Consider the following 25,307-nt stretch of genomic DNA (forward strand, 5'->3'; position numbering starts at 1 on the left):
AGAGGAAGTCAAAACTCAGAGAGAAAGCAGTTTTTTACTGTGCCATTTTGGTGAGCCTGTGTGAATTGTAGCCTCAGTTTCCTGTTCTTAGCTGACAGGAGTGGCACTTGGTCTAGATTTCAGCTGATGTATCTGCTTTAGGGTTCAATGTGTTGTGCATATCTTGGGTGTAATGAGTGGTTATTTGTGTTACTGCCATATTCATGTCAGCTCAAATCAGTTGGGCCATCCTCTTCTGGTCTCTGGCATTAGCAAGGCATTTTCACCCAGAAAACTGCTGCTCGCTGGATATTTTCTCTTTTCTCCACCATGCTCTGTAAACCCTAGAGGGGGTTGTGTGGGAAAATCCCAGGAGATCAACAGTTTCTGTTGTCATATGTGTGGCTAATGAGATATTTGCATTAACATGCAGCTGAACAGTGGCCAGTGCATGTTTTTCCATCATGCTCACTACCACTACTGATGTTCAAAAAAATTAAGAGGACAGGGTATCAGTTGAAAAGCCAATGACTTACATTTCAACATTCTTTTTAAACGTTGGTTTATAAGCTAATAGTTTTTTACAGTTGGAGAACATAAAGTATGACTTACAGTTACGATAAATAAATATTGTTGGTGTCTGTATTCAGTAGTCACTGCAAATGAGGCATATATCTGCAGGTTAGAGACCAATCAACCAACACTGCAACACAACTTCAAACTTAAGGTGTTCAACAGTGATACTTTTGAATGAAATGGGTTAAATAACCTAAGCTCAGCTTCAGTCAGTTGTCATCAGCAGAAAAAGGATGAATAAAGATGAACTTGTCCGTCCTTGCTGTATTGTTCTATAAACCACAGCCCAGTTGCTGCTAGAGTAAGTCACAGGATTACATTCAAGTGTTCTGATTCCATTTCTTTCTCAGGAATTCATTAGTTTATCATCAGGTTCACCAGGATGATACAAAGCAGGGCAGCACATGGCTGCTCAAAGCAGAATAGCCATGAAAGGATGGAAAAAAAATCAATATCTGGGAAAAAGCAATACACTGTGTACATCCCTTGATACCCGTGGATAACTTGGCTTTTTCCCAAGATCAAATTTTGCAGAAAAAAATGATTTTGTTTAAATTGAATATATGGTCTAATGGGAAAAGATAATATTAAAACCTCTTGTTTGCAATTTCGTTGGCTGACAGCACCTTTCACTTTACCTCCTTCACATGCAGCACACTCATAGAAAGAATGAGGTTTGCATTCCTGGTTTTGCTGAGACGAGGCCTCCAGCATCCAATTATTTCACTCTTTTAAATGCCTTCACAGCAAAACCCCTTCAAAGGCCTATTCGCTCATTCTCGCCGTGTAGAACGTGATTTCACTCCTTTATATCTCCGTGTCCCTTCCTCTCCAGTCAGCCCTGCCTTGAATGCAATTCACAGTCTCTAAATGTACCCCTACCCATTCTCCACTCTTACTCTAATCTGTGTGCCAAATGCCGTGGGACAGATCGCAGTTAAAACAGATGGAAGAAACAGTCTCAGGGTGTCCAGAGTTAAAGAGGTAGAAAACCAATCTCCAGGCAAAATGAACTCTCTGAATGATACTCATTCTCCCAAATCTGATATTCCTGTGGCTGCTGGACACCACGCTGTGATGAATCCCTGTGAAGGAAACCCTCTCCTTCACCACCAACTTATCTCCCGCACTCTTCTTTAGTTCTTTGAAAATCCTTTTTTCTGTGTAATCATAATCTCATCCTGGCATATCTATCATTGTCAATGAGACAAAAGCCCCTATAGTAATAATAAAGGTATGTTTCAGGGTTTTTTTTTTTAAATATATATTACTATGAAACAACCAGATCACCTCATTCCAGCTTCCTTTGCATGAAAGTAAAAACAAACAAAAGCGGGGAAACCCTGCAGCAAGGAAACAGAAAATCTGCAATGCAAGTCCTGTGTTGAAATTCAGATACGATCAGTTTAAAAATTAAAGAGCATTGTTAAGCTAACAATGAAGAAAGTATAGAATGAACTTCACCTGAGCAAACCTGGAATTTAAACAGTTTAAACTGTTCATCCAGAGGACAAGCTGGTGACCACTGTCGATGAACCTGTTTCCAAAGAATTGCAGTCCAATTCAGATGCACCGCAATCACTCTCAGAGAAACTGGCAAAGGTTTGGCAGTCTAATTTAAAAATTGTGACAAACATGTTGCAACCAGTCTGAGTCAGTCTGTGCTGATGGGTGTGTCTCATCTGTGTCATGTCTCTCTGCAGTAGGATACCCGACATAACTGGTTGCCGACTGGTTCTATTCTGGTTCTATTCCTATTTAAAATCAAAGCTGTCAAGCCCTCATTTCATTCTACAGTTAAATCACAGCAACCATGTCACTATTTGTGGAGGAATGTCTGAATTTCTGTGGGGTTCTGGCTGCAAGTAATTAAGCAGTTTGAAAGAGAATTGGGATTTTGACTGATTTATCTCAGTTACTCGCTGTATCATTACAAACTAATTGCATGTATCTGCAAACTTCACCCTACATCTGCTCTCCATTTGTCAAGCAACTATTTAAAAAGGGAACAAGACAGCAAGTTCATTGCAAATGGTCACACTAATTTTCTTTGTGCAGTGGTTCCCAACCACCATTTTCCTTTGTGTGACTGTAGCATGTATTGTATTTTTCCACTGTTGCAATCTAATGTTATGTTTAGTTATGAGCAATAAGAGATCCAAATGCAGCTTCCACCACTGCTGAAGCTTCTCCCTGTGAGTTTACTTCTGAAGTGGGATTGTGGAAGAAGAATGAAATAGACTCATGCCAACAAGTTCCCATTCCAGAGAGCAAGGACCACAGGAGGGTGTTAAACCTTTGTGATGGAGTGTTGTGAAAATCATCCTGCAAGATGGCTTACATACTGATTATGTGAATCAAGTCCACATACGTGTAACGCATAGTAAGTTTAAAACCTTCAGATGCACTCAGTCATTGCGGATGCACAGACAATACGATCCTCTGAGTGAACCCCCCCCCCCCCCCCCCCGCCCAAAAAAAACAGCCTGCAAAACAAAAATAAATCAAGACTACCTGAAGATGTGAAGCTTATTTTGTATTGGCATGTGAAAACAAATACAACAAAATTCAGTTTTTTTGTTCTTATAACAGTAAAAAACAGATTTCAGTGACTTTGTTTCTCATCTCCTCTTGAATTTCGTTAGATCGCTCGCCAGACAGCAATTTCTTGATTATCTCTTCTTGAACAGGTCTGGCAATCATCAGGCAAAATTTAATTCAGCTTTACACAAAATGCGGTTATTCACAAATAATATGTTGGGGTGACAATTGCTTTAAAACATGCATTTTGTATTTACTCAGTTGATCTTTGTCTAATGTGACTAGTCTAGTGTGGCAAATATTCAAAAAAGGACTTTTCCACAGCACTGTATGTGAGCTTCAAACTAAGTTTGAATGGGAAACGCGGGTTCGGAGAAGATTTAAGATCTGATCTTTGTGCTGGTGAAAAAAAAAACCTCAAGCTGCTTTCATACACATTAATTCATTCAGTCACAGCTGTGCATACATAATGTTTCATAACACACACTGAGAAGCACACATCATTATGCTCACTCCTTTTAGTGTGACTGAGAGTTATTTTATAAATTAAGTCCAAGAGAAGTGCCTCTTTCTTTTATTCACCTCATTACTTATCTCACATTGTTTCATATGAAATTATGATAAATGGATGAATAAACACTCCCCTGTTATTAAGTTTTGACTTATTTATGAGCTTTAGGGTTGATGATTTTTAATCACTAAGGCTTTCGAAAATTCAATTGTATTGTCTAGCAGCCTTAGCTGCTAACAAACATGCTTAAAATTACTTTGGATTTGAGGATTGCTTGGGTGGGCTGCATCTTATTCCCAACTTATCACTTAGTGACGTTTTGTCAGGAACGGCTTCTATTTTAAAAGGAGTTATCATCTGTCTCTAACGTCAGGAAGAATAATGACATGAAAGTGAAAACAATATAGTAACATGATCTCTAACCAAGTTTATTATAGTTAAACAAAACTAAACTAAAACTTAAACTGAAATTGAAAATGAAAATTTACTTAAGTTGGATTTAAGTAAATTTGGATTGGATCACCCACTTTGGCTTAGACATTAAAACTGCTTGTTTAGGGTTTGTGGAAAAACAGAGTTTCAAGTAAAATTCACCCTTTCACATCATTAAATCACGTCAGCAGGCTATTCAATTCAGGTTTATTTATATAGCACCAAATCACAACATCAGTTGCCTCAAGGCGCCCTATATTTAAGGTAAAGACTTTACAGTAATACAGTGAAAACAGAGAAAAGGACAACAATTCCTTGACTCCCTATGAGCAAGCATTTTAGCAACAGTGGGAAGGAAAAACTCAATTTTAACAGGAAGAAATTTTAGTGAGAACCAGGATCAGGGAGGGGAGGCCATCAGCTGAGGGGAGGAAGACAAGACAAAGTAACACTGTAGAAGAGAGCCAGAGATTAATAATAGCTCATGATTAAATGCCAGAAGTAAAAAAGGTGAGTGAAGAAGAAACACTGAGTGCATCATGGGAATTCCCCAGCAGCCTGCACAAAGAACCATAAGAATGGCTAATCTTAAAAGTCCAGGCTAATGTCCCATTTCCAGTCAGCTTCCCCAACATTTCCTGCATTATCATAGCTAAACTTCCCCCAGCTGTAATGACACCTGCAAAGTACAAAGCTGTGGTTGCAAAAAGACTTCAGGTATTGTAGAAGTCTATGGGAAAACAGTTCTCTGACTTGGCCTCCGTAAACACTTTTCCATTGAGTTTCCGCTGTCAGTCATTATTGGTCACACTGAAACAAAACAACATTAAGTCCATTTAGTAAATTTTGATCATATTACATGTCAAAAAGGCAGATTACCCAGGGTAGATTCACTGGCTAATGACTTATAATTGATAATACATTAGCCAGTTAGCGTGGCGTTTCTCGGTAATGCACACCCCTTGCTGGCACATCCTCATTACAAGGTTTCAAAATGGAACTTCAGGATTTCAAGGATTTTTTTTAAAATGTGATGGCATGGGGAAAAGGGAAAAGAGGGGATTGTTCAGACTTTACAACATGCTGTTTTACAGATTTGTATCACAGCAATTACCAGTATGTTGTCATGTTTGGGCTAAAAGAAGACTCAAAGAGCAGACTGCACATACCCACTGCAGTTTTGAAATTTTAATTAAAAGTCAATAAAGATCTTGCAAACAGAGTCACTGCCAGAGAGGAGAGAAGTTAAAGGGTGCTAGGTGTAAGGATCCTGAGATCAGGTTTAGTGGCCTTACTTGGGTAGGTATTTCCTCTTTCAGGTTTGGAGTTCAGCAAGATGTTTCAGGTGAGTGTGACTAACATTGTTTACAAAATTCCTCATTAGAACAGGATTCTGGGGAAACTGGTTCAGCTTTTAGAGAAGTGAAGTTACAAACTAGTAAACTAACTAGTTTCAAAGAGAGCCTATTTATCAACTCTGGCAGAGAGCAACTGCACCATCCAGTCCTTAAATAGCAGGATCTTGATAGATTAATTCAGAATGGGTGCATAAGGGAAAATCCAGGAAGTCAGTCTCCACCCACAGGCGAACCAGCAAGAGACGCTTGTGCACAACTCCACCTGCAACTGCAACTGGGAGCAAGAAACACCAAGCCTGCCAGGATCAAATTTACACCTAGAAGACATCAGGAGTTACCACACACAGTAAAACAGAAATAGTAGAACCCTAATCCTAGTAATACTAATATTTCTTCCAATATTTACCTGTAGCTGGATTTTAAGCATTACCTACGGAAGAGGATTAGGCCCACTGGAAGAAAAAAAAAAAAAGCAGGAACGTCTTTTTTTTGTTTATCCATACTCTGACTTTAATCTCAGAATTCTGAGATTTAAGTCAGAATTTTTGAGATTTCAAATTTTTTTGACTTTTTTCCCCAGAATACTGGAAAAGGAAAAAAAAAAAAAGCTCATCTCCACTTACCTTTTTTCCCCAGTGGCCCAAACCCTCCTCTGTAATCACCAGTGTTGATGAACCCCACATTGAATTTTAGGGTGATATCGGTTTTGTTGGGTTTAGTGTAAAAGTCATTTGTCAGAGTTGTATAGAAGGCCTCTCTAACACAAAAGGGAATGCATCATTTATCTTAAATCGGGTTAAATGAGTTATGTAACGTATCTGTGATGAATGAAGAGATGAAATCATCACCTGCATTTTCTCTCTCCAGCTGATCAATCATGGATTTGAAAATGAGAAGTTCAATCTCACTTTGACTCAGTCTGTGCATATTAAATATAAATATATAAAGACTCTAAAGTTTTGTAAATTTGATAGGGATTAATCATGGTTATTAAGCTGAGTTCAAGTTTGATTTTGGAATGAGAGCTGTTAGTCACATTTTTTTATGCTTGATATCAGAGTTTAAGACCTCTGTTCATGGTCATGACCTAAAGGTCTTACCAGATGGTCATCGTCCACTTGTAGTACAGTAGTGTCGGCAGTCCCAAAGTTATCACTTCCTGGATCCTTTGCCTGTAGTTATGCATCGGTGCATTCCCCTCTGTAGAAAGATATTGGAAGCCAGCTACTAGACTTACCTCCTTTTCTGCCTGACCCACTCTCATCCCACCTACTAGAGCACTGGAGCTCTGCTCTCAGGAGAAAAGAAGAGAGGAGCTGGTTTAGTTCCCTAGCATTACCTGTGTTTAATCCCAGTCCTAGAAAGACAAAGAGACTCTTTGGTAACCAACCTGAAATTGCTTACCTTGTTTTCATTTTTTTCTTTTCATTAAACCTTTTAAGCATTTTCAAATATTACATGTCCTATAGGCCTAAAGTATAATTTTATATATAAGTGTAGTTGGTCATATGTTTCAGCTAAAATGAACTGAAGCTGTAGCTTAAATATCTCCAATTTCTTTATATTAACGCTTAACAGAAAAATGTGAACCTGAATTTTCTCTTGCATGGGTTTAATTTACCTTTTGATTAGTCGGCTCAGCTTTTAATACTTTCACCTTCTTGCCATTGTCCTTTATTCTGTCCTCCATGTTCCTAAGCTCTAAACTGAGCTCCACCACCCCATCTCTCAGTGCTCTGACTTCCTCCCATATGTCTGCTATAGATCAACTCTCCATGCCACCTTCGATGTCTATGGTACCAGGAAAGTTGTTATTTTTATGATTTCCAAACTGTTTTGTGAATAAATGACTGTGGAAGCAAGTGATTTAGTTCAACAGTTAGGAAAAGATTCAAGGCCTGATCTCATATACAGTCATAGCTGCGCATATGTTTAATAACACACTATGAAAAGCAGTGAACCTGATACCTTTGCTAGTAACTGAGGGTTATCTGATTTAAGACTAAGAGAAGGACCCTTTTCTTTTGTCTCTCATTCGAAATATAAAACTGTGATAAACAATTTTTAAAAAAAGTCTTTCCTTGGGTTTAATCAAGCTTTGTTTGATAAACTCCGTCATGTAGCGCCCTCTGGTGCTGACAAAAATAATTATTTAGTTTACATCCAGGGATTCTTCAGATTAAGACAGACGTTTTATTTCTGCTCAACACTTGATTGAAGACAAAAACATTTTAAAATATTTGAACACCAAACTTTCACATGCATTCACTTCTACATGCACTAATGTGCACATCAATCAAAAGTGTTTTACTGACAGAGCTATCATAAAAAATGCGTTCTGTCTCTGTGTTCCTTGATGTGGCTACCAACACAGCTGTGGTTTGTTTATAAAATTCTAATTCTTATAAATAACACAAATTTAAATCTTCATCACTCTGTTGTCATTAGTATGTGCTGAATTTTATATATAAAAAAAAATCAAAGACAAGTCAGACACCTTGATTTCTTTGCACTATGTTGAAATGGAAATTAAACGTTTGTTGATTTGTTCTGTTGAAGACATCAGTAGAAGCCACAGTCTATGGAAGGATCTCTGCTTTCCCAAAACAGCATCAAGTCAGTTTTAAATATTTACACCTTGCACACCTCTGATGGTGTCCTTGAGTGGACTTTGGATGGTACTGTGATGTGACCAAACCATAAAGAAATAATCAAGTAATGTGATTAAAACACTCCTACTACTACAGTCACAGAGGTTATTGTACTGCATATATTTTCTCATCTTCATATTGCTACTTTTACTCAAGATAAATAAACACTCCAGATATGACTTCCATCACTTCTCCATGAAGAAGAGGCAAGGCAAATGGGATCGACAACAAGAAAGACATAGAGCCACTAACTGAAGATTTATGAAAGGAAATCTGCATACACTACTACAATGAGAAGTGATGTATATTTACTAAAATGCTGTATGTGATTAAAATTTGAGATGCGTTGGTTTCTGTAGTTTAAACATCTTCCCTACTTAAATTCAAGATGAAAAATTTCAGCTTAAAATGTATTTACGTTAAATATTTTGATGTAAAGTCTGTTAATCTTACACAATTTAATATTAATCTATTATATTATACTACTTGTTTATGAGTTGTTAGTAGTTTAAACAAGAAGATATTTGCCTGCATCTTTGCACAATGGTTTTACTTAAAGAGCTCATTAAAAAAAAAAAAAAAAAAAAAAAAAAAGGTTCAAAGCAGCATGCCTTTTTTTCTCCTTTCACTGTTTATGCTCAGATTTATTTTATGTTTGCTGGTTATGTATTCAGATCAACAATCTAAAATCAGTCTTCTAAAAAGAATACATCACTTACACTTTACATTGCTCAGCAAAAAACTGTAATAAACTCAAAATGAATAACTGAATTTTCTGATCACATTTAGTTTAGCTTGCAGCTCCTACCCATCTCATTGTTATTAACGTTTTCCTCAATAGCCCACAGCTCCAGCACTATATAAGCCCATTATATACACCAGGGGTGTCGAACTCCAGGCCTCAAGGGCCGGTGTCCTGCAGGTTTTAGATCTCACCCTGGGTCAACACACCTGAACCAAATGATTAGTTCATTACTAGCCCTCTGGAGAACTTCAAGACATGTTGAGGAGGTAATTTAGCCATTTAAATCAGCTGTGTTGGATCAAGGAATCACTAGAACCTGCAGGACACCTGCCCTTGAGGCCTGGAGTCCGACACCTGTTGTTAGGTTTCGTGTATGTGTTGTAGGTTGTCATTTTTACAAAGCTAGAATGCTTCTGTTTGCTATCTAGGTAACCCACGCATATCACTACATGCACGACCTTGATAAAGGGAACAAGCAGCCTTGAGAAGAACAGATTCTACTGACAACAATCTGGGAGAGCTGCACTCCCATCATATAACCACACACATTGTATAACCATGCTTGCACAGCACAATTACACTTTGTCACCAGATATAGTAATTTCTCATAGGTAATACAGCAACAAGCTTTATGAATATTCATGTGTGTAACCAATAAAAACAACCTGCAGGGGGAAAGCAAGTTGAAGTGGGTTGGAGACAACTGCTTCCCTCTTGCGAGTGGAAACTTGAGCTCTGTGTGACCTCGTTCCTGAGTGAGTTTCTGTTTCTCCAGCAGTATCAGGGGTAAAACTCTGACACCTGTGATATACACTATATTGCCAGAAGTATTCATTCACCCATCTTAATCATTGAATCCAGGTGTTCAAATCACTTCCTTGGCCACAGGTGTATAACATCAGACACCAGGGCATGCAGGCTGCTTCTACAAACATTTCAGAAAGATTGGATTGCTCTCAGGAGCTCAGGGAATTCCAGCGTAGTAAAATGCTAGGATACCACCTGTGCAACAAGTCCATTCACAAAATTTCCTCACTACTAAATATTCCACAGACAACTGTTAGTGGTATTGTAACAATCTCAAAGCAATTGGAATCGACAGCAACTCAGCCATGAAACGGCAGGCCACTTCAATTACAGAGCGGGGTCGGCGGTGTTCAGGCTCATAGTGCACACAGACGCTGTCCTAAACTTTGTGGAAAACGTTTGTAGAACAGTTGAAGATGTTATGACTGCAAATGTTGTGCTGACATCATATTAAACCACATGGATTAAGAATGGGATGTCACTCAAGTTCACATGTAGGTGAAAGCAGATATATCTCAGTACTTTAACTTCTGCTCAGATTGCTGCATTTGGGCTCAAATGAGACTCAGACTGAATACAGTTTTCCTGGCTTTATTGTTAAGCAGGAATTAGTTTACTGGAAGCTGGTAAGTGGCTTAATTGAAAGGTCTCTCAGCAGAATTGCAACAAGGAGATCTGCCAGAGAAGAGAGGGGATAGTAGGAGTGGCCAAGGTGAGTCTGAAAGGTACTTGCAATATTTGTGATTTGGTTCTGGAGTCTTAGTTGCTGGCTTCTTGGATTGGTATCCTAAGGTGTGACTGGCTGGCAGGTGGAATTCCAGGGCTGCAGCGAGTACAACGGTAACAAGTGGACTTGAGTGAGTTAATAGAAAGTATTTTCATTTACAGGTACAGAGAACCAGGAGAACCAAGACCCAGGAGACCATGTTTTACAGCCAGGTTTCAGACAGATAACCTGGGTGCAGATGGCACAAACAGGAAAGAAACTGCCAAACATACCATCATGACATGATCTTTGCTCTCAAACTGCTCTCATTTGGTCACAGATGTGCAAACATAAAGGAGCACACTTCTCATTTATCATGTTCAAGATAATGTTTTTCTCTTATTTGCCTCCTTACTTATTTCACACTCAGATGAAATTATGATAAATGGACATAAAAACTGTTCACTGTTATTAGTGTTTCATTCATAAGCTTTAGGTTTTAGGATTTTTAATCACTATGGCCTTTAGAAAATTAACGTGTGTTGCCCTGCACCCTCTGCTGATAACATACATATTTGAAATTAGTTTGGATTTTGGATCACACATTTTTATATTGTGACTAGATCTTACCATCAGTTCATCATCACTTACTGACTGTTGTCCAGGTACCGAATTTCTCTTCATATTTTCAAACAACTTTAGTATTAATTTCTAATGTGAGGAAGATTGATGCCCTGAAATATGATACAAAAACATGACTTATATCTTGCTGCAAGTTTATAATAGCTTTATTATAGTCCCCAAAATTTAGGTATCAAAACAATTTTTGTTAGATTGATGAAATGTTCCTTATTTTTTGGATGTTTGTCACACTTAAATGTTTCAGATCATCAAACAAATTTAAATATTAGTCAAAGATAACACAAGTAAACACAAAATGTAGTTTTTAACGGAAGGTGTTTATTATTAAGGGGTAAAAAAATCCAAACCTACCTACATGGCCCTGTGTGCAAAAGCAATAAACTGACTGTGGTGTGTCACATCTTTGGAAAGCTGTTCTTCTAACCACACCCAGGCCTGAGTACTGCCACACCTGTTTCCAATCAAGAAATCACTCAAATAGGACCTGCCTGATAAAGCAGAGTAGATTGAAAGATTCTCAAAAGCCAGACATCAAGCTGTGATCCAAGGAAAATCAGGAACAAATAAGAAACAAAGTAAATGAGTCTGGAAACGGTTATAAAGCCATCTCTAAAGCTGTGAGACTCCTACTCTGTGGACTGACTAGACAAAAGTTTTTGGAACGTGTGTGTCCCATTACATCTGGCGTAAAAGTAACACAGCATTTCAGAAAAGGAACATCAAACAAACAGTAAAATATGGTGGTGGTAGTATGATGATCTGGGACTGTTTTGCTGCCTCAGGACCTGCAGATGGATGGTCCTGATGGTGGAAATGCAAATTCTGCAAACCTGTAGACCAGGAGTTGTTTCTCCTACTGTTTAATTTATTTTTACTGCCAGTTTGATTAAGGGTGTGCAAAACTGTTAGTTAGGTTTAGAAGATTTTAGTTCGTCTCAAAATACAGGGATTATTAACACAAAACAGCCATGTCTTGGATTATTCTCACCTTCAAATCATCAAGTGTTGCTACACTGTTTCATTACATAAACATCTTTCGATTGTCTTTTTAATTTTTTTTTTACTAATATTTGATTGCTGTAATTATGACACTGACAATTTGTCAGTTTTTTTTAAATGCCTTTTTAATTTCATTTTAGCATGGTTTAGCTTTCTGTTTTAACTTGTTTCTAATAAACAAAATAACATAATGCACAGATAATTTCCACACCTGCATCATCAGATCTAGCAAACTTTCATTTATTGTATCACACAGCCTTAGCTGCTTTGAAAGCGCTTCCTCACGCTTAAATTGCTGTGTATATGCCTGACTCATAATCTATGAGAAGACAGATCAGACAGGACAGTCACACTGTTGTATTATCATTGTTATGAAATAATATACACAAAATAACTTGGTTACAAATCAATGACAAAACTCATGAAACTGTAACATTTTGTCACTTCAAATTAAACATAACCAAACATTTTTTGATGTGAAATCATTCTTTAACACTGGATTTGAATCTCATTATAGAAAAATAAAAGACTAAATTACAAACACCCGCTCTCCCCCCAATAACAGATATCAAGCAAATGTGATGTTAATTGAGGACTTACAGCATAAATAAATAAGGTAAAAACAGAAAAAACAAAGTACTTAAGAACACTTCAAAGGAAAATACCATTTACACAATACCAAGGTTAGTGTAACGACCCCATGTTGAGCCCATAATTTAATCTCTCTGATAGGCTGGTCAAATAAACAAACACGATCAATGAGTACATCCAGCCTCTGCTTTTTTTCAGAATATAAAAGAAGTCTAAAGATCTCTGCATTAGTCTTCTACATGCGTATTATTATTAAACCTATCTAATTTGAACACTGTTAGATACAGTACTGCATCTTTGGTGGTGGTGACGGTGAAGGCGTGGGGTGTTTAACACTAACCCTGAGAAGTGCGTGATGTGGGGAAAAGAAAAAAAAAAAGCCATCCATCTGCCACTCTGTCAAGGAATTAAAAGAAAGATATCACCCACAAAGTTAAAGTCACTCTAATACTAAGATCAAAAAGCACAACGACACCAAATAAAATCTTAGTGTCTTAAAGTGTAACAGCAAAAAATAAAATAACATAAAATTAAGGCACATCAGCAGTCTAGAGTACAAAATATAAAACCTTGAAATGGCAGAGCTCAAGCTTTTACATCATTTCTATTAAACAATACAGGCTCCTGTGTGATGATTTCATTGAAGGCATTTCACAAACCAAGTAAAAGAAACACGTAAGACCACCAAAGGAGTCTCCTGACTTGTAATGCGGCTCAAAGTCTCTTCTGTACATAAATTTATATTTCTGTCCATTTCTTTGTGCTTCAGGTACACTCGGGCAGATTTTTCTTTTCTTAAGTACTTAGAAGTAGGGCTGGGCCATATCATACCGTTCACGGTAATACCGGTGTAATGTTGGGCAACGATAGGAAAATGAAATATCGCGATAGAATATGGGTAAAACGCGCATGCGCAGTGCCTTTGTTTACATACACACATGGCGGTGACGCAGAATGAGAAGAGCGAAAGTGGATCGTTGAATGAAACGGATGAACCAGAATTGGTTTGTAAAAATGCTGCAACTTCAGTGATGTGGAACTGGTTTAGCTTTCGTCCGTCAGATACACAACAAAGCACTATTTTTGGTAGAGCATGCTAGCGGGCCGTCGTTATTACCGTGTTGTTTGGAAAATACGGCACACTTAAAATCAATCCTTTGATTTTTCTGAAAATCGACAGTGCCCCTTATAATCCCGTGTGCCTTATGTATGAATTCTGGTTGTGTTTACTGACCTCGAAACGATTTTATGTTGTACACGGCGCTGGAAAAATCGGGTTAAATCTCGAAAAAAATTTGGTTAAACTGTCAGCAAGGAATTTGCATTGGCACTGTTAAATTTTTATGTAACTTTAATGCACATAAAAACAGCTGCTTGTTTAAGTGAAAATACATTGATGGGGTTTTTTGCACTAATAAAGTTGTGGAGTTGTAAAGTATTTTGTCTAGTGTCAATTATATCGTCAGTTATATCGTTATCGCAAATTTTCAAATGTATATTGTGATAAATATTTTTGGTCATATTGCCCTGCTCTACTTAGAAGTACCTAACAAGAACACATACAACAACAGTAGCCAAATATCATTCTCAGTTCAACTCTAATTTATTACATTAATAAAAACCTTCCCATTTTTTTCTCTTTAGCTAATATAACTTAATGTTAGTAACAGCGACTGAACATTAAGTTAGCCTAAAGTCAGATTACTGATGTCGACATATCAAATTAAACATGTTTAAAAGACTAAAATAATGTGAAACAACTTTTCACTTGTGGAAAGTTTTTCTCTGTTGCCTTTGTTTTGGCATTTCTTTCACTAAAACATCAACAAAAGTGGACACAAGTCTGGCATTTTATGCATGAATAGGTCAGCAATCTTTGTCAGATCTCCTGAGCCAGACAGTAGGAGCAGAGAAGCATCCACTGGCAGCACCACCGTGTATGTATGTTTATGCCTTTTAAAACCAGGCATTTTAAGCAAGAGGAGGATCTGAGTGAGTGAGAAACCAGACGCACTACATCCTCGTATGACGGTATTTTGTCAGTCAGGAGGAAACCACACTGTAAATCACATGCATTTTATCATCTGTTACACTCTAAATGGGGGCGTTATTTATAAAGCACAAAACAACCTTAGAAGCTAGAGTGAGACCATAACTTCATCACCAAAGTGTTTAGGTAATAAAATAAGATGAGCAGCAAGATTGTTTTTCATAGATTTCTATATATTGGGGCCAGAGCCTTTGTCCATCGTTTACATACAGTCTATGTTCAGAGTGTTAGTGAACAACAGTTGGTAAATCTGAACTCTAACCCATGCTTGAAGAATATTTTGCTTCTGTGGAAGGAACCCTGTTTACGACATTCCTCGCAGCTGACATCACAACTGATCTGAACTTTGCCAACGTTGCAGCGTAATTTCTTTTTTAACACAATCCCAGTCTTAAAGTATTTTAAGGCACAAATGGATATCTCGACATTAAGCAGGCATAGTTCTGTATTTGACCACATTACAGCTAGGTATTCATTAAAACCAAACAAAAAGCATGAAATAAAAACTCTTTTGTGCACAATCCTCAGCAACATATCTTGAAGAAGCGCTCATCCAATAATGCACTCTTTCTAGATGCTGACATGCTGTAGGTGTTGCAGGTGGCAAAACTTAATCTAACAGTCTGCGCAGGAAGCCACACAAGTGTTATTAGTTCATTTTTAAGAACAGATTCAAAGTCTTTCCAAAGAACATAGAGTTTCTGTCTGTTAGCTTCAGTCAGGTAAACGTTAACCAAACAGGCTGAGGAAGCAGAGCGTCACAGCAGCTGCTCCCTCAATTTTAAAGGGCCAGGATCACACTTCTTCAAAGAAGGCCATCTGAGACATGTATGCAGAGTTTCTCTGCAAAACAAGAGAAGCGTGAGCAATCATGGAGTAATCAGTAATTCTAAAAATACAAATGCAAACATTTTCAAGTATTTCATATTTGCCACATAAATGCTTTTGGCATTACAAAGTATTTACAACAGTAACTATTTACCAAGTCTGCTGATCCTGTATATCCTTAATTTGTTGGCAAACTGAATCATCAGTATACGGCTGCATATTACATTCTGCTATCTTCAGGGCTAACTCGGTGAAACAGAAATGCGAGAATTCGAAGTGCAACGGTTTGTGTTACATGTTAAGATGCAATTTGAAATCATTTTCTTCTATATGGTAAAATATTGACATAACAAAAGCAATTCCTTTGAGGATGTTTTCACATCAGTATAGTCAAAGGATTGAATTTAATATGAAAGAAAGCCAGGACGATGGATATCCTTTGAGTACAGTACCAGTCCATTTTAAACCTTATTTGTTATCATTATAACATTTTCTTTAATCTAGACTTTTCTTAAATTCGTGTTAGAGAGATATTGTGGTGCTCTGGTTGTCCTTTGGATAATGAGATCTGAAATTCCAGCAGTGATTCAAGCTCAACAGGACAAACAGTAATTACCAGTGATGCAGTGAGTACACGGGCCAAATAAAAACTGAATTCAATTGAACTGATTGCGGTGGACTGAGTGTTTCTTGTAAACCTAGTTTATGCTGAAGAGTTTTTAAATTAGAACATTTATAAATGTGCTACAAATGAAAACAATCAATGACGTTAGGAGATAATATAAGATAAAAATAAATGATAAACACAATCTGCTTTTTGCATGTTAACGCTAATCTCGAATTTTTGAAATTTTAAGAAATAATACCCAAAAAATTACATTTTGCACTTAAACTGTCCAAAATTTCATTTTGAATGAAAAGGTTACCACAGTTTATGTTTGGATATCAGATGTTTGTTCACAACCTGATTAACCTCCTAGGACCTGGCATCCACATATGTGGACATCACATTTTGGGTTATTTAAACCAAAATACTCAATTTTACTCTACAAGGGCCTGATATCCACTTACGAGGACATTATACTCCTACTGTTCTATCAAATTTTTAAACGAATATCCTCATATGTGGCTCTTATTTTTCTTAAAAACAAAAATAAGGTAAAAAAAAAAAATCTGGTAATTATTTGTTTTTACATTCATCAGGTCCCAATCAGCACAAATATCAAAGAAATTCAAAATGCATGCTGTGGAAGAGTTAGACAAAAAAACTTTAAATCAGTTAATTTTTTTTTTTTAAAAATAGGGACTTTCTTTTCTTCTTTTGTTTAAAACATAGCACAAAAAAGATATATAAAAATATATTTTAATATTAGTTTTCTGTATTTTAAAAACTGATATCAGCCCAGAATTTCACAAACTCCGAATGCGCATTAGTGGGCGTGAGTTGCAGTTACTGGTTTGGTTATACTAACACTCTGACACATGACTAAGCATCAATAAAACTAATGACATTACATGAATGGCTCATACGTACGTTGCTGTGAGCTATGTAGACGGGCTCTGGGATGTACCCCCTCGCCTCACTGTGCAGGTTGTAGAGGCTGGCCTGTTGCTGCTGCTGCTCCTCCAGCTTCAGAGACTCGATCTCAGACTTGAGCTCCTTCAGCTGGTCCTGAAGATGTTTGCTCTTCTCCATGTACTCCAGCCTGTATTTATGCATGCCACAGTATCATCAACAAACAGCCAAACTGTCACTCTAAAGTGCCGTTGCAGGGGATTTAAACCCCGGCTTACCTCTCTCTCTCAATCTCCATAGAGAGCCGTTTCATGTCAGAGTCCTTGAAGTCGAGGCGTGCAGGTGGTGACTCACAGGCAAAGTCGGCTGCTTCAGGAGGAGCAGGAGGAGTAGGGGGAGCAGAATAAGCTGCTATGAGCTGGAAGACAAGCACACAGATGTCATTTAAGTATAAATATTCACAAAGGTAAAGCACATTACACTTTTAAAATCTGGGGTCACATGAGGGCAAAAAACCAAAATAATTCACTGAATTATCATTATCAGAACATTCAATTTTGTGTGTAATACCACTGCTATTTGAAATCCCTCATTTTGAGAAATAACACATAAAAGCATACAGCTTTCTCTATCTAACTTGGTTACTAACAAAGTTCATTTATAGCGAATGATATAAAACACATTAATGTTTTGTGGGTTTTTTCTCGTCAATTATCCACACTAATAAATATAAATCTGCAATACTAATAGCACCCACAGATTTCGCACCTCTTCTCTTGCCATTAAAAACATTCTGGGAGACATGAAATCGCTAACTTCAAGAAATAAATGAGGGAAGTTATAGAACAATGATAATCCTCCCTAAAAATAACATTGAAGATCTCAAATTGATGGTCCATATTAAGCTCATAAATTACCTAGAGCAGCTAATCAATGCCCTTTGCACCGTAATAACATGGAGATCAGAGCTCTTATAATGAAAAAAAACTCCTTCAATCTGCAAAAGAAATCCAGGCATCACAGAGATCAGAGAAGCAGTAGTGTGATCAACGTACAGGGTAGGTTGTTTTGGTGATCTCCAGCAGCTTCTGCTTGGCTCTCCTCTCAGCATCCTTTGCCTCAGTCAGGTCCTGTTTCAGGTGATCAGCTTCCTTCAACCTGGAATCAGAGATTTAGTCAGTTCAACTAAGAGTAAAGTAAATACTTGTGATTATTATCAGAGCAGTACTTTTTTCTTTTCTGTACAAAAGGAACAGAAATGAAGCATTATAGGCTTCTTATCAAAGACATGAAGATCATCATGTGTCTCTCAATGACATGACAATTGGGGGGCTTTTATCCTCCTTTTGAACTGATTTGCAGACCTATTTATGCATAGCACAGTTAGCACATTTATACCTAGTACATTTATATATAGCAGTTTAGGTTTAGGTTGAGTTTAGGTGATTTCAGTAATTACATTTAAGTGATCATGTGCCTTTGAGTTTAACAATGCATGTTTAAACCCAGCCTTAATGTTACAACAGAATCAAGATAATGACAGAGCAACAGACCCAGTTTTTCTAACACATACATTTTAGAAGTGAACCCCAATGCTGTTGGTGGTTGAGGAGGAATGCTGGGTTTTGAGAGGGAAGAAAACTGGATGGAATCAAAAGCATATCTCGGGTTTCCTGCATCTTTTTTTTTTTTTTTTAACTCATTTTGAAAATCTCAGAAAGACATATTTCAAAATAAGTGGAAAACTCTTAAAATTACCAGCACATGCCAGCTTAGGCTAAATCTTTGCAGGTTTATCTGAAATATTTTTAGAGGACTTTTATTAATAGTGTTTCATTTATTTAGTTACCAGTTGATAAATGTTATGCACGGGCAAAAGTTATAAAGGGATTAAATTTTAACTAATGGAAATATCTAAAATAAAAACTCAAATGATTTCAGACCTCCGCTCAGACTGCTCCACCAGTTTTACAGCCAGCTGCTCCGCCTCCCTCATCTTCTGCTCCATGAGCCTCTTCTCCTCCTTGGTCTTCATGGCTGCGACCTCTAACCTCTGCCTTTCCTGCTCAGCTTCTGCAGCTTTGTGGGCCAACAGCTTCGCTTCCTCCTCAGCAATCTGAGCTTTCTCTGCCAGCAGGTCTGCTGTCTCCTCAGATCGCAGCTGGACAAAATTTATTTAACATTTAATCCAAATTTTTACAAAGCTGCATAAGATAAACTCTGAAAATTCAACAGTTATCTCAGGTCAATGACAATATTCTCACCAGTGCCTCGTTAGCCAGTCGTGCCTCATCCTGCAGCTGGAACAGTCTTCTTTCCATTTCCTCTTTTGCCCGTTCCGCTTCCTCCCTCATCTGTTTCTCCCGTGCCAGGATCTGGCGCTCCATCTACATGGCGGCCCATTTAAAGTTTGTTAACCACAATAAAAGATTTATGATCGATCACTGTGAGCATCCTATCTAATGTGATGTTCCAGTGGAGTTGAGACCACAGACCTTCTTGCGGGCCTTTTCCTCTTTGGCTTGAGCTTTCATCTGCTGCACTTCAATTGAGTCCACCTTCCTCCTCCTCATAAACAAATCATGATTCCCAATGCACAACTGCAGGATCTAAGGAGTCAGGTGAAACATAATCAGCACAAACTTACGACATACAACATTTAACCTTTAAGTAGATGACATCACAAACACAGGCAAACCAACCAGCTTGTTGACACGCAGCTGAGATGAGTAGAACTTGAAAACATCTTTCTTCTTGTCCAGAGGTTTGATTGTGAACTGGAACAACATGAAAAAAAAAAACAACAACATGCAGATTAACCGAGAGCACAGTTTACAACAGATCAATATGAAAGAAAATATGACACTGAAAGAAAGCAGTTTCCAATACACAGCTGTAAGGCTGTAATAATATAACAAAAAGGCAGCTCAAAATCAAAACCAAATGTTCCAAATGTCACACAGGCACGTTTGTTAACATACAACTTAAGATGTACATAAAAAATGTTACAAAAATATAAATAAGAAAAAATAATTATCTGCATATATTAAATAACAATGCCCCTTAAATAAAATGTTATTTTCTTGCATACCAAAGACTCATATTTGTGCAATCAAGAAAATGCAACGCTTGCATACAAAAGTATGAAATGGAATAAAATGAGGAAAATTCTATCCCTTTTTCTAGCCAGTGAGTTTCTTTGTAAAAACTGGGAATAATTATATATATATATATATATATATATATATATATATACACACACACACACACACACACATATATATATATATATATATACATACACACACATATATATAAAAAACAACAACAACAAAACAGAGCAAGATGCCCTGTGACAGGTTACATTGTTAAGCTGTAACCGAAAAGCTTTTCAGAAGGGTGTCTGGTAGCTGGCACACAAAGATAATTTTTGGCCAGGCAGTTCATTGCTGGATAGCCAACTTTATGTTCCTTCCACCATTTGAGAGAATCAGCATCACAGTCTATGTTCCAAGAAGCTTGCCAGTGATCTTTTCTTTTTAGTCAAATGTGCTACGGCTGCTCATCGAGTATAATTTTAATGAAACATAAACAACATTGTCTCATCCTGCATCCTTTTTAATAATCCTTAAAAACTCAATATATTGTCCAGACTTACACTCAGCTAGTATTTAATGAGTGTTTCCAGGAAATCTGGTATATTTGCACAAACTATGGTTGAAAAGAAAAGGAAAATATTATTATTAAGTGAATGTCTCTATTTAAAAAAAAAAATAAAATCATGATGTGATATTATAGAAATCTGTTCACTATTTTTATTACAAATTATATCAGTAAGGAAGCTGACTAAATATTAACTGATAATTTATGGCAAAGGGGTGGGATTAAATAAGTGTTTACTTCTTCCCACTCCGTTTCAACATGTAAATTAATCAGAACGGTAGCTATATTGAAATGTATTGATTTTTTTTTTGTATAGTATTTTTTTTCCTTTCTTATTTTCTTTTCTAAATGTACCTGTATATTGTTTACATGTTTGAAATAAATTACCAATCAAAGTGTCTGTTAGGACCCAAAACAAATTGCAAGGAGGTTTCTAGTGCAGCAAACCTTGTAACGGAATTCATATAGTAACAGCCAGCAACCCATGGAGGTTGCTGGCTGTTACTCACTGTTGATCACGTTCACTGTTACTGAATCTGTACTCACCAACTCTTCCCTAGGCCAGAATGACTCTGGATGACATTAAAATGTTGAAAATACAAATTTGTTGGAATAGGACCAAAGATGTGGAATACAATCCAAGCGTGCCCATGAATTCTGCATTTATGTTTTTAATGGATTCTCAGACACACAGACACAGTAATACAAAACAGCCATTTAAAAATACCCACAAGTGTCTCAATTCAGGTGGCAGGAAAGTAATGAGAGGCAAAAAAATTGCAGACAAAATATATCAATCTAAGAGTATTTTAAGAATATTATTTTGGATGTGAGCATTATGCCCAGTTTGTCTGCAGGACAGCCCACTCCTTGCCCTTACCTCCTTTTCACTATAGGAGATATTACGGATGCCGCTCCAAGGAAAGGACTTTTTAGGGGTGAGTTTGCTGTTGGGGCTGTAGATGTGAAGACCCTGGGCATCAACTCCAAGTAGGAGGTTTGTGTCCCTCTTATTTTGCTGCCAATATATGTAGAAACACAAATGTTAACCCAAGAGACAGCAAAGTTAAATGTCAGATTCAAAAATGTGAAGTCAAGTCATACTAATTCACACTCACAGTAATTTCAAAGTAGCTGACACCATACATCTCAAGATCCTGAGCAATCTTTAGGTATTCCATCTCAGCTTCATCTCTATATGGACGATGTAGAAATAAGAAAGGGGATCACACAATGACACACTGATTACTCTTAAACTACATGATCTAGTGCAATCTTTTGCTAAAGGTGTTAATAAGTCTTCACATGCTGGTCTTCAGCAGCCCCCTGGGTCAGCTGTACCTGGCGAGGCCTCTGTGCTCGGCATACCAAGCTGTGATCTTCTCCTCCCACATGTCTGTTGTCATTTGGTACTGCATCACAACCTGAGATAAAGACACAGGATCACAGGGAAAATGTTAATACACTGAATGCACAGATGGTGTCTGACAAACTTGGCCAGAAATGACTGCTAACAAAAGAAAATAATTCTGGGAAGCACCAGTTTTCATAGGTCAAATATGCACAGAGACCTGTATACTTACTGTTTTTGGCAAAAGCTCATCTTGTGCCAGGAAGCCTGGTTTATGGAAGTTTGGATCATAGTCTCCATACTGAAAGGGAAACAACAGTAAACAAGAAATCAAACATTAATGACACACAGAGGAAAATATTTATTCAGAGTTTGGTTGAATAACATAGGTCATTAGGATCTGTGCAGTAAATAAGTTGCCCTTTATCAAATTTTAGCCCTTTTGTATCTCATGAATGCACTGCTCTTCATGCTGTCCATATAACTAATCTGCATTATATTGATTTTGTTTCATATTTGCATGATGGTCTCCAGCAGCAAATGTACTCCAGGAGACTAATTATTTTCAGATAAAAGAAGGCCGAGCAACTGCTGGTTTAGTGAGAATTTGACCCTCCAAATTTTCTTACCTTAGCTTGGACGGCATATGATGCCAACAGAACTGAAGCTTCAGGGGAGCAGAATATCTCTTCATCTAATATCTGTTTTTTTACCTAAACAAGAGTTTGACAACATGTGTGAACATGTACTGAGCTACATAAAAGCTTCTTAGACGTGAGGTAAATGCTACACACAGGTTGAGTTAAAATTCAAAATAAACTAAAGGAAAGAAATTCACCTAAAGGTTTCACCACAAAGTTATCAGAGTACCTGTAAGAAGAAGAGGTGTTGAGTAATTTCTTGAACCAGCTCTTCTTCTACTTTTTCCGGGAAAAATTTAGCAAGGAAATTAAATGTTATGGGAGAGTCCTTAGGAACCTCCTGGTCCAAGACCTTGATGAAAGATGAAAAGGAAAAGTTATTATATTATGTTTATGCAACCATTCAAAAAAAGTTGGGATATTGGGCAGAATACAGTGATCTGCAGATCCTATAAAGCCATATATGTTTTACAGAAGAACATAGAAAACATCATGTTCCATTCCACGGAAAACAAATTTCTCAACTCATTTTGAATTTCTCTCTTCCAGCATGAAGAAATATTTGCACGCTGAAATACAACGCTGACTGATCTAGCCAATATAACTGTCTTATTTAAGCAACCTGTATAACCTTCCAAATATCCAGGTGACCTCTTTTTCCGGGAAAGCCTTCCATAATTCCATACTTCATAGTAGAGTCCAGGTACTGCCTGGCTGCAGTTCACCAGCAGAAATCATTTGGTACTCCATGGTACAAAAAAATACAAAAAAGCTAGAATATTAACCAGCAGCGGCTCTCTTCCTTTTCCAGATTTTTACAGACTGGTATTAAAAGAATAGTGCATGCTTCACAGTGGTAAACATGACCCTGTCCCAACTTTCCTAAAATGGGACATTTTTGCCGTTCAAAGATTTTATATGCATTTATAGTCTATTGTGAATAACATGTGGCTCTATGAGGTCTGTAAATTATTGCGCCACGTTTTTATTGACATTGTACACTCTTTTTTTTTTTTTAATTGGGGGTTTGTTTATTTTTGGATCTCAGAGCCAATCTCCTTAGAATTATTCCTTCACTTACCCGCTTGTCTGGTTTTAGCCAGGCATAGGTATCCTTTACTGTGTACCTGAGTCCAAAAAACCAGGTCTCCCTCAAACCAACAGTTCGACATACCAGGTCAAAGAGGTCTTTACCTTTCCACTTGACCTGAAAAGAAAGGCGTTAGAAAGATATGAGCAAGTGAAAATGCTCAAAGCAAGGGTATTTGCAGCTGGAGCCCTTTAGCTGTCCTGTCTCAATATAAAGAAAAATGTAAGAATAATTATTATAAGAATGTTTCAATCCTGGTGTACTGGCAGGGCTCCCTGCAGTGTGTTATAGTGTAGGTGGGACACATCCCCAAGAATCTAATGTATCCTGTGAAATGTAATCTTTCACAGGACAAAAATGAGCTGTGGTTTAAAAAGATAACATATCAATGTTTGTGGGGGGAAAGTAGTGGTATTATTTCACACAGCAGGGGCCCCACATGAGTATAGCCATTGTTGACTGTCATTTACTTGCTCAATCAATCACAAGATAACGTGTGTCAGGATCTATAACTGCTGCTGATAAACTATTTCCTGGGTAAACCCTGACAGACACATGAGGTTGCATGACATGCGTCTTAGATTACAGCAGTGCCCTTCACGTTTAAAACCAGTGAAAGGCCTCGTACAATTTTGCCCAATTTAACTTTTGCAAGGTGTGATGCATGGACTTTTCAAGCAATTCTTTACTGTTAAACTCTGGGGGTTCATTTTAAAGGAGCCAAAGATTATATATAAAAAAATGTAATCACAGTTAATTATTATACTTCGACATATTATACAGGCTCGCATATATCCATACCTCGCAGCTAAACTCCATTTCAGCATCCATAGTGATAACTTTGACTTTAAAAGTCTTTGGCTGCTTCTTCTTTAATCCCAGGATAGACATTTTGAAGACGTTTCGGTCAAAAAGCTGTGGAAAAAAATTAACAGAACAGATTATAGAGCTACAAATTACATTTAACAAGTGATACGATGAACCAACTCATGACCTAAGCAGCACGTTTTTAATGTAATTTACAGTGTTAAGCGCATGGAAGGAACTGCTTCTTGATCATGTTCTCTTTAGCATCCAAACGATAATTTAGTTTTTCCAGTGGTTTTAGAGATACGAAAAAAATTAATCAAAACAACATGCATTAAAAAGTTAGATGGGGCCATTACCGCTTAGTAAAGTTTGAAACTTCTGGTGTCCAACAACTCTGAGAAGAGGCAGGGCTTTTGTGTGGGGAGAGCAATGCTAGGCTAACATTTACTACAACAAACAGCAGTTAGCTTTCCAGCTATGCCACGAAAACCGAGCAGAAAAAGTTGTTGAAAGAGCGAAACTTTTGAGAAACTCCCATGATGAAATACATCTAATTAAGCGAAATTCAGATGTTAAAGCTGATTCAAATAATACTTGGGAACAACTGTGCTAACTCTCTCGGTTTTAGGTGGGTTAGCTTTCTGTTAAAATCTAGGACGACTTTCCAGAAGATTTTTGTTTTGATTCCCAGACACTCTACAGGTGGGAACACGAATAGCAACCGTGGATGACGCTACTGCGCATGAGCAAGCGCGAGTTCAAATGCCTCCTTCGGTGGTTGTTGGGAAATACTGGTTCCAGGCGTGGTGTGTGGCCGTGA

The 25,307-nt window shown here is 37.5% G+C and overlaps 1 protein-coding gene across 1 annotated transcript; it reads right to left on the minus strand.

The window, feature by feature from the left end:
* Nucleotides 1-12,166: 12,166 nt before the first annotated feature.
* nf2b (NF2, moesin-ezrin-radixin like (MERLIN) tumor suppressor b) lies at nt 12,167-25,205 on the minus strand. Its single transcript, XM_084940481.1, has 17 exons — nt 24,844-25,205; nt 24,479-24,592; nt 23,669-23,794; nt 22,817-22,939; nt 22,576-22,659; nt 22,179-22,247; nt 21,937-22,019; nt 21,714-21,789; nt 21,476-21,613; nt 19,635-19,709; nt 19,428-19,541; nt 19,197-19,319; nt 18,876-19,093; nt 17,988-18,090; nt 17,211-17,350; nt 16,951-17,122; nt 12,167-15,431 (listed from the first exon to the last, which is right to left on the minus strand). The coding sequence occupies exons 2-17, from the start codon at nt 24,566-24,568 to the stop codon at nt 15,384-15,386; spliced, it is 1,782 nt and encodes a 593-aa protein (XP_084796607.1). The 5' UTR covers nt 24,569-24,592; nt 24,844-25,205; the 3' UTR covers nt 12,167-15,383.
* Between the last annotated feature and the right edge of the window lie 102 nt (nt 25,206-25,307).

The sequence above is a fragment of the Perissodus microlepis genome, chromosome 10 (assembly GCF_051167445.1).
Source record: "Perissodus microlepis isolate ML-2025 ecotype Zambia chromosome 10, ASM5116744v1, whole genome shotgun sequence".
NCBI classification, from domain to species: domain Eukaryota; kingdom Metazoa; phylum Chordata; class Actinopteri; order Cichliformes; family Cichlidae; genus Perissodus; species Perissodus microlepis.

Bases quoted from the DNA above. Each gene is read 5' to 3' on its own strand.
- nf2b (XM_084940481.1), bottom strand. From the start codon at position 24,568: ATGTCTATCCTGGGATTAAAGAAGAAGCAGCCAAAGACTTTTAAAGTC. The intron at 22,248-22,575 runs GTAAGAAAATTT...TTTCCCTTTCAG, and splicing joins CATATGCCGTCCAAGCTAAG to TATGGAGACTATGATCCAAA. The intron at 17,123-17,210 runs GTAAGCCGGGGT...GCATAAATACAG, and splicing joins ATGGAGATTGAGAGAGAGAG to GCTGGAGTACATGGAGAAGA.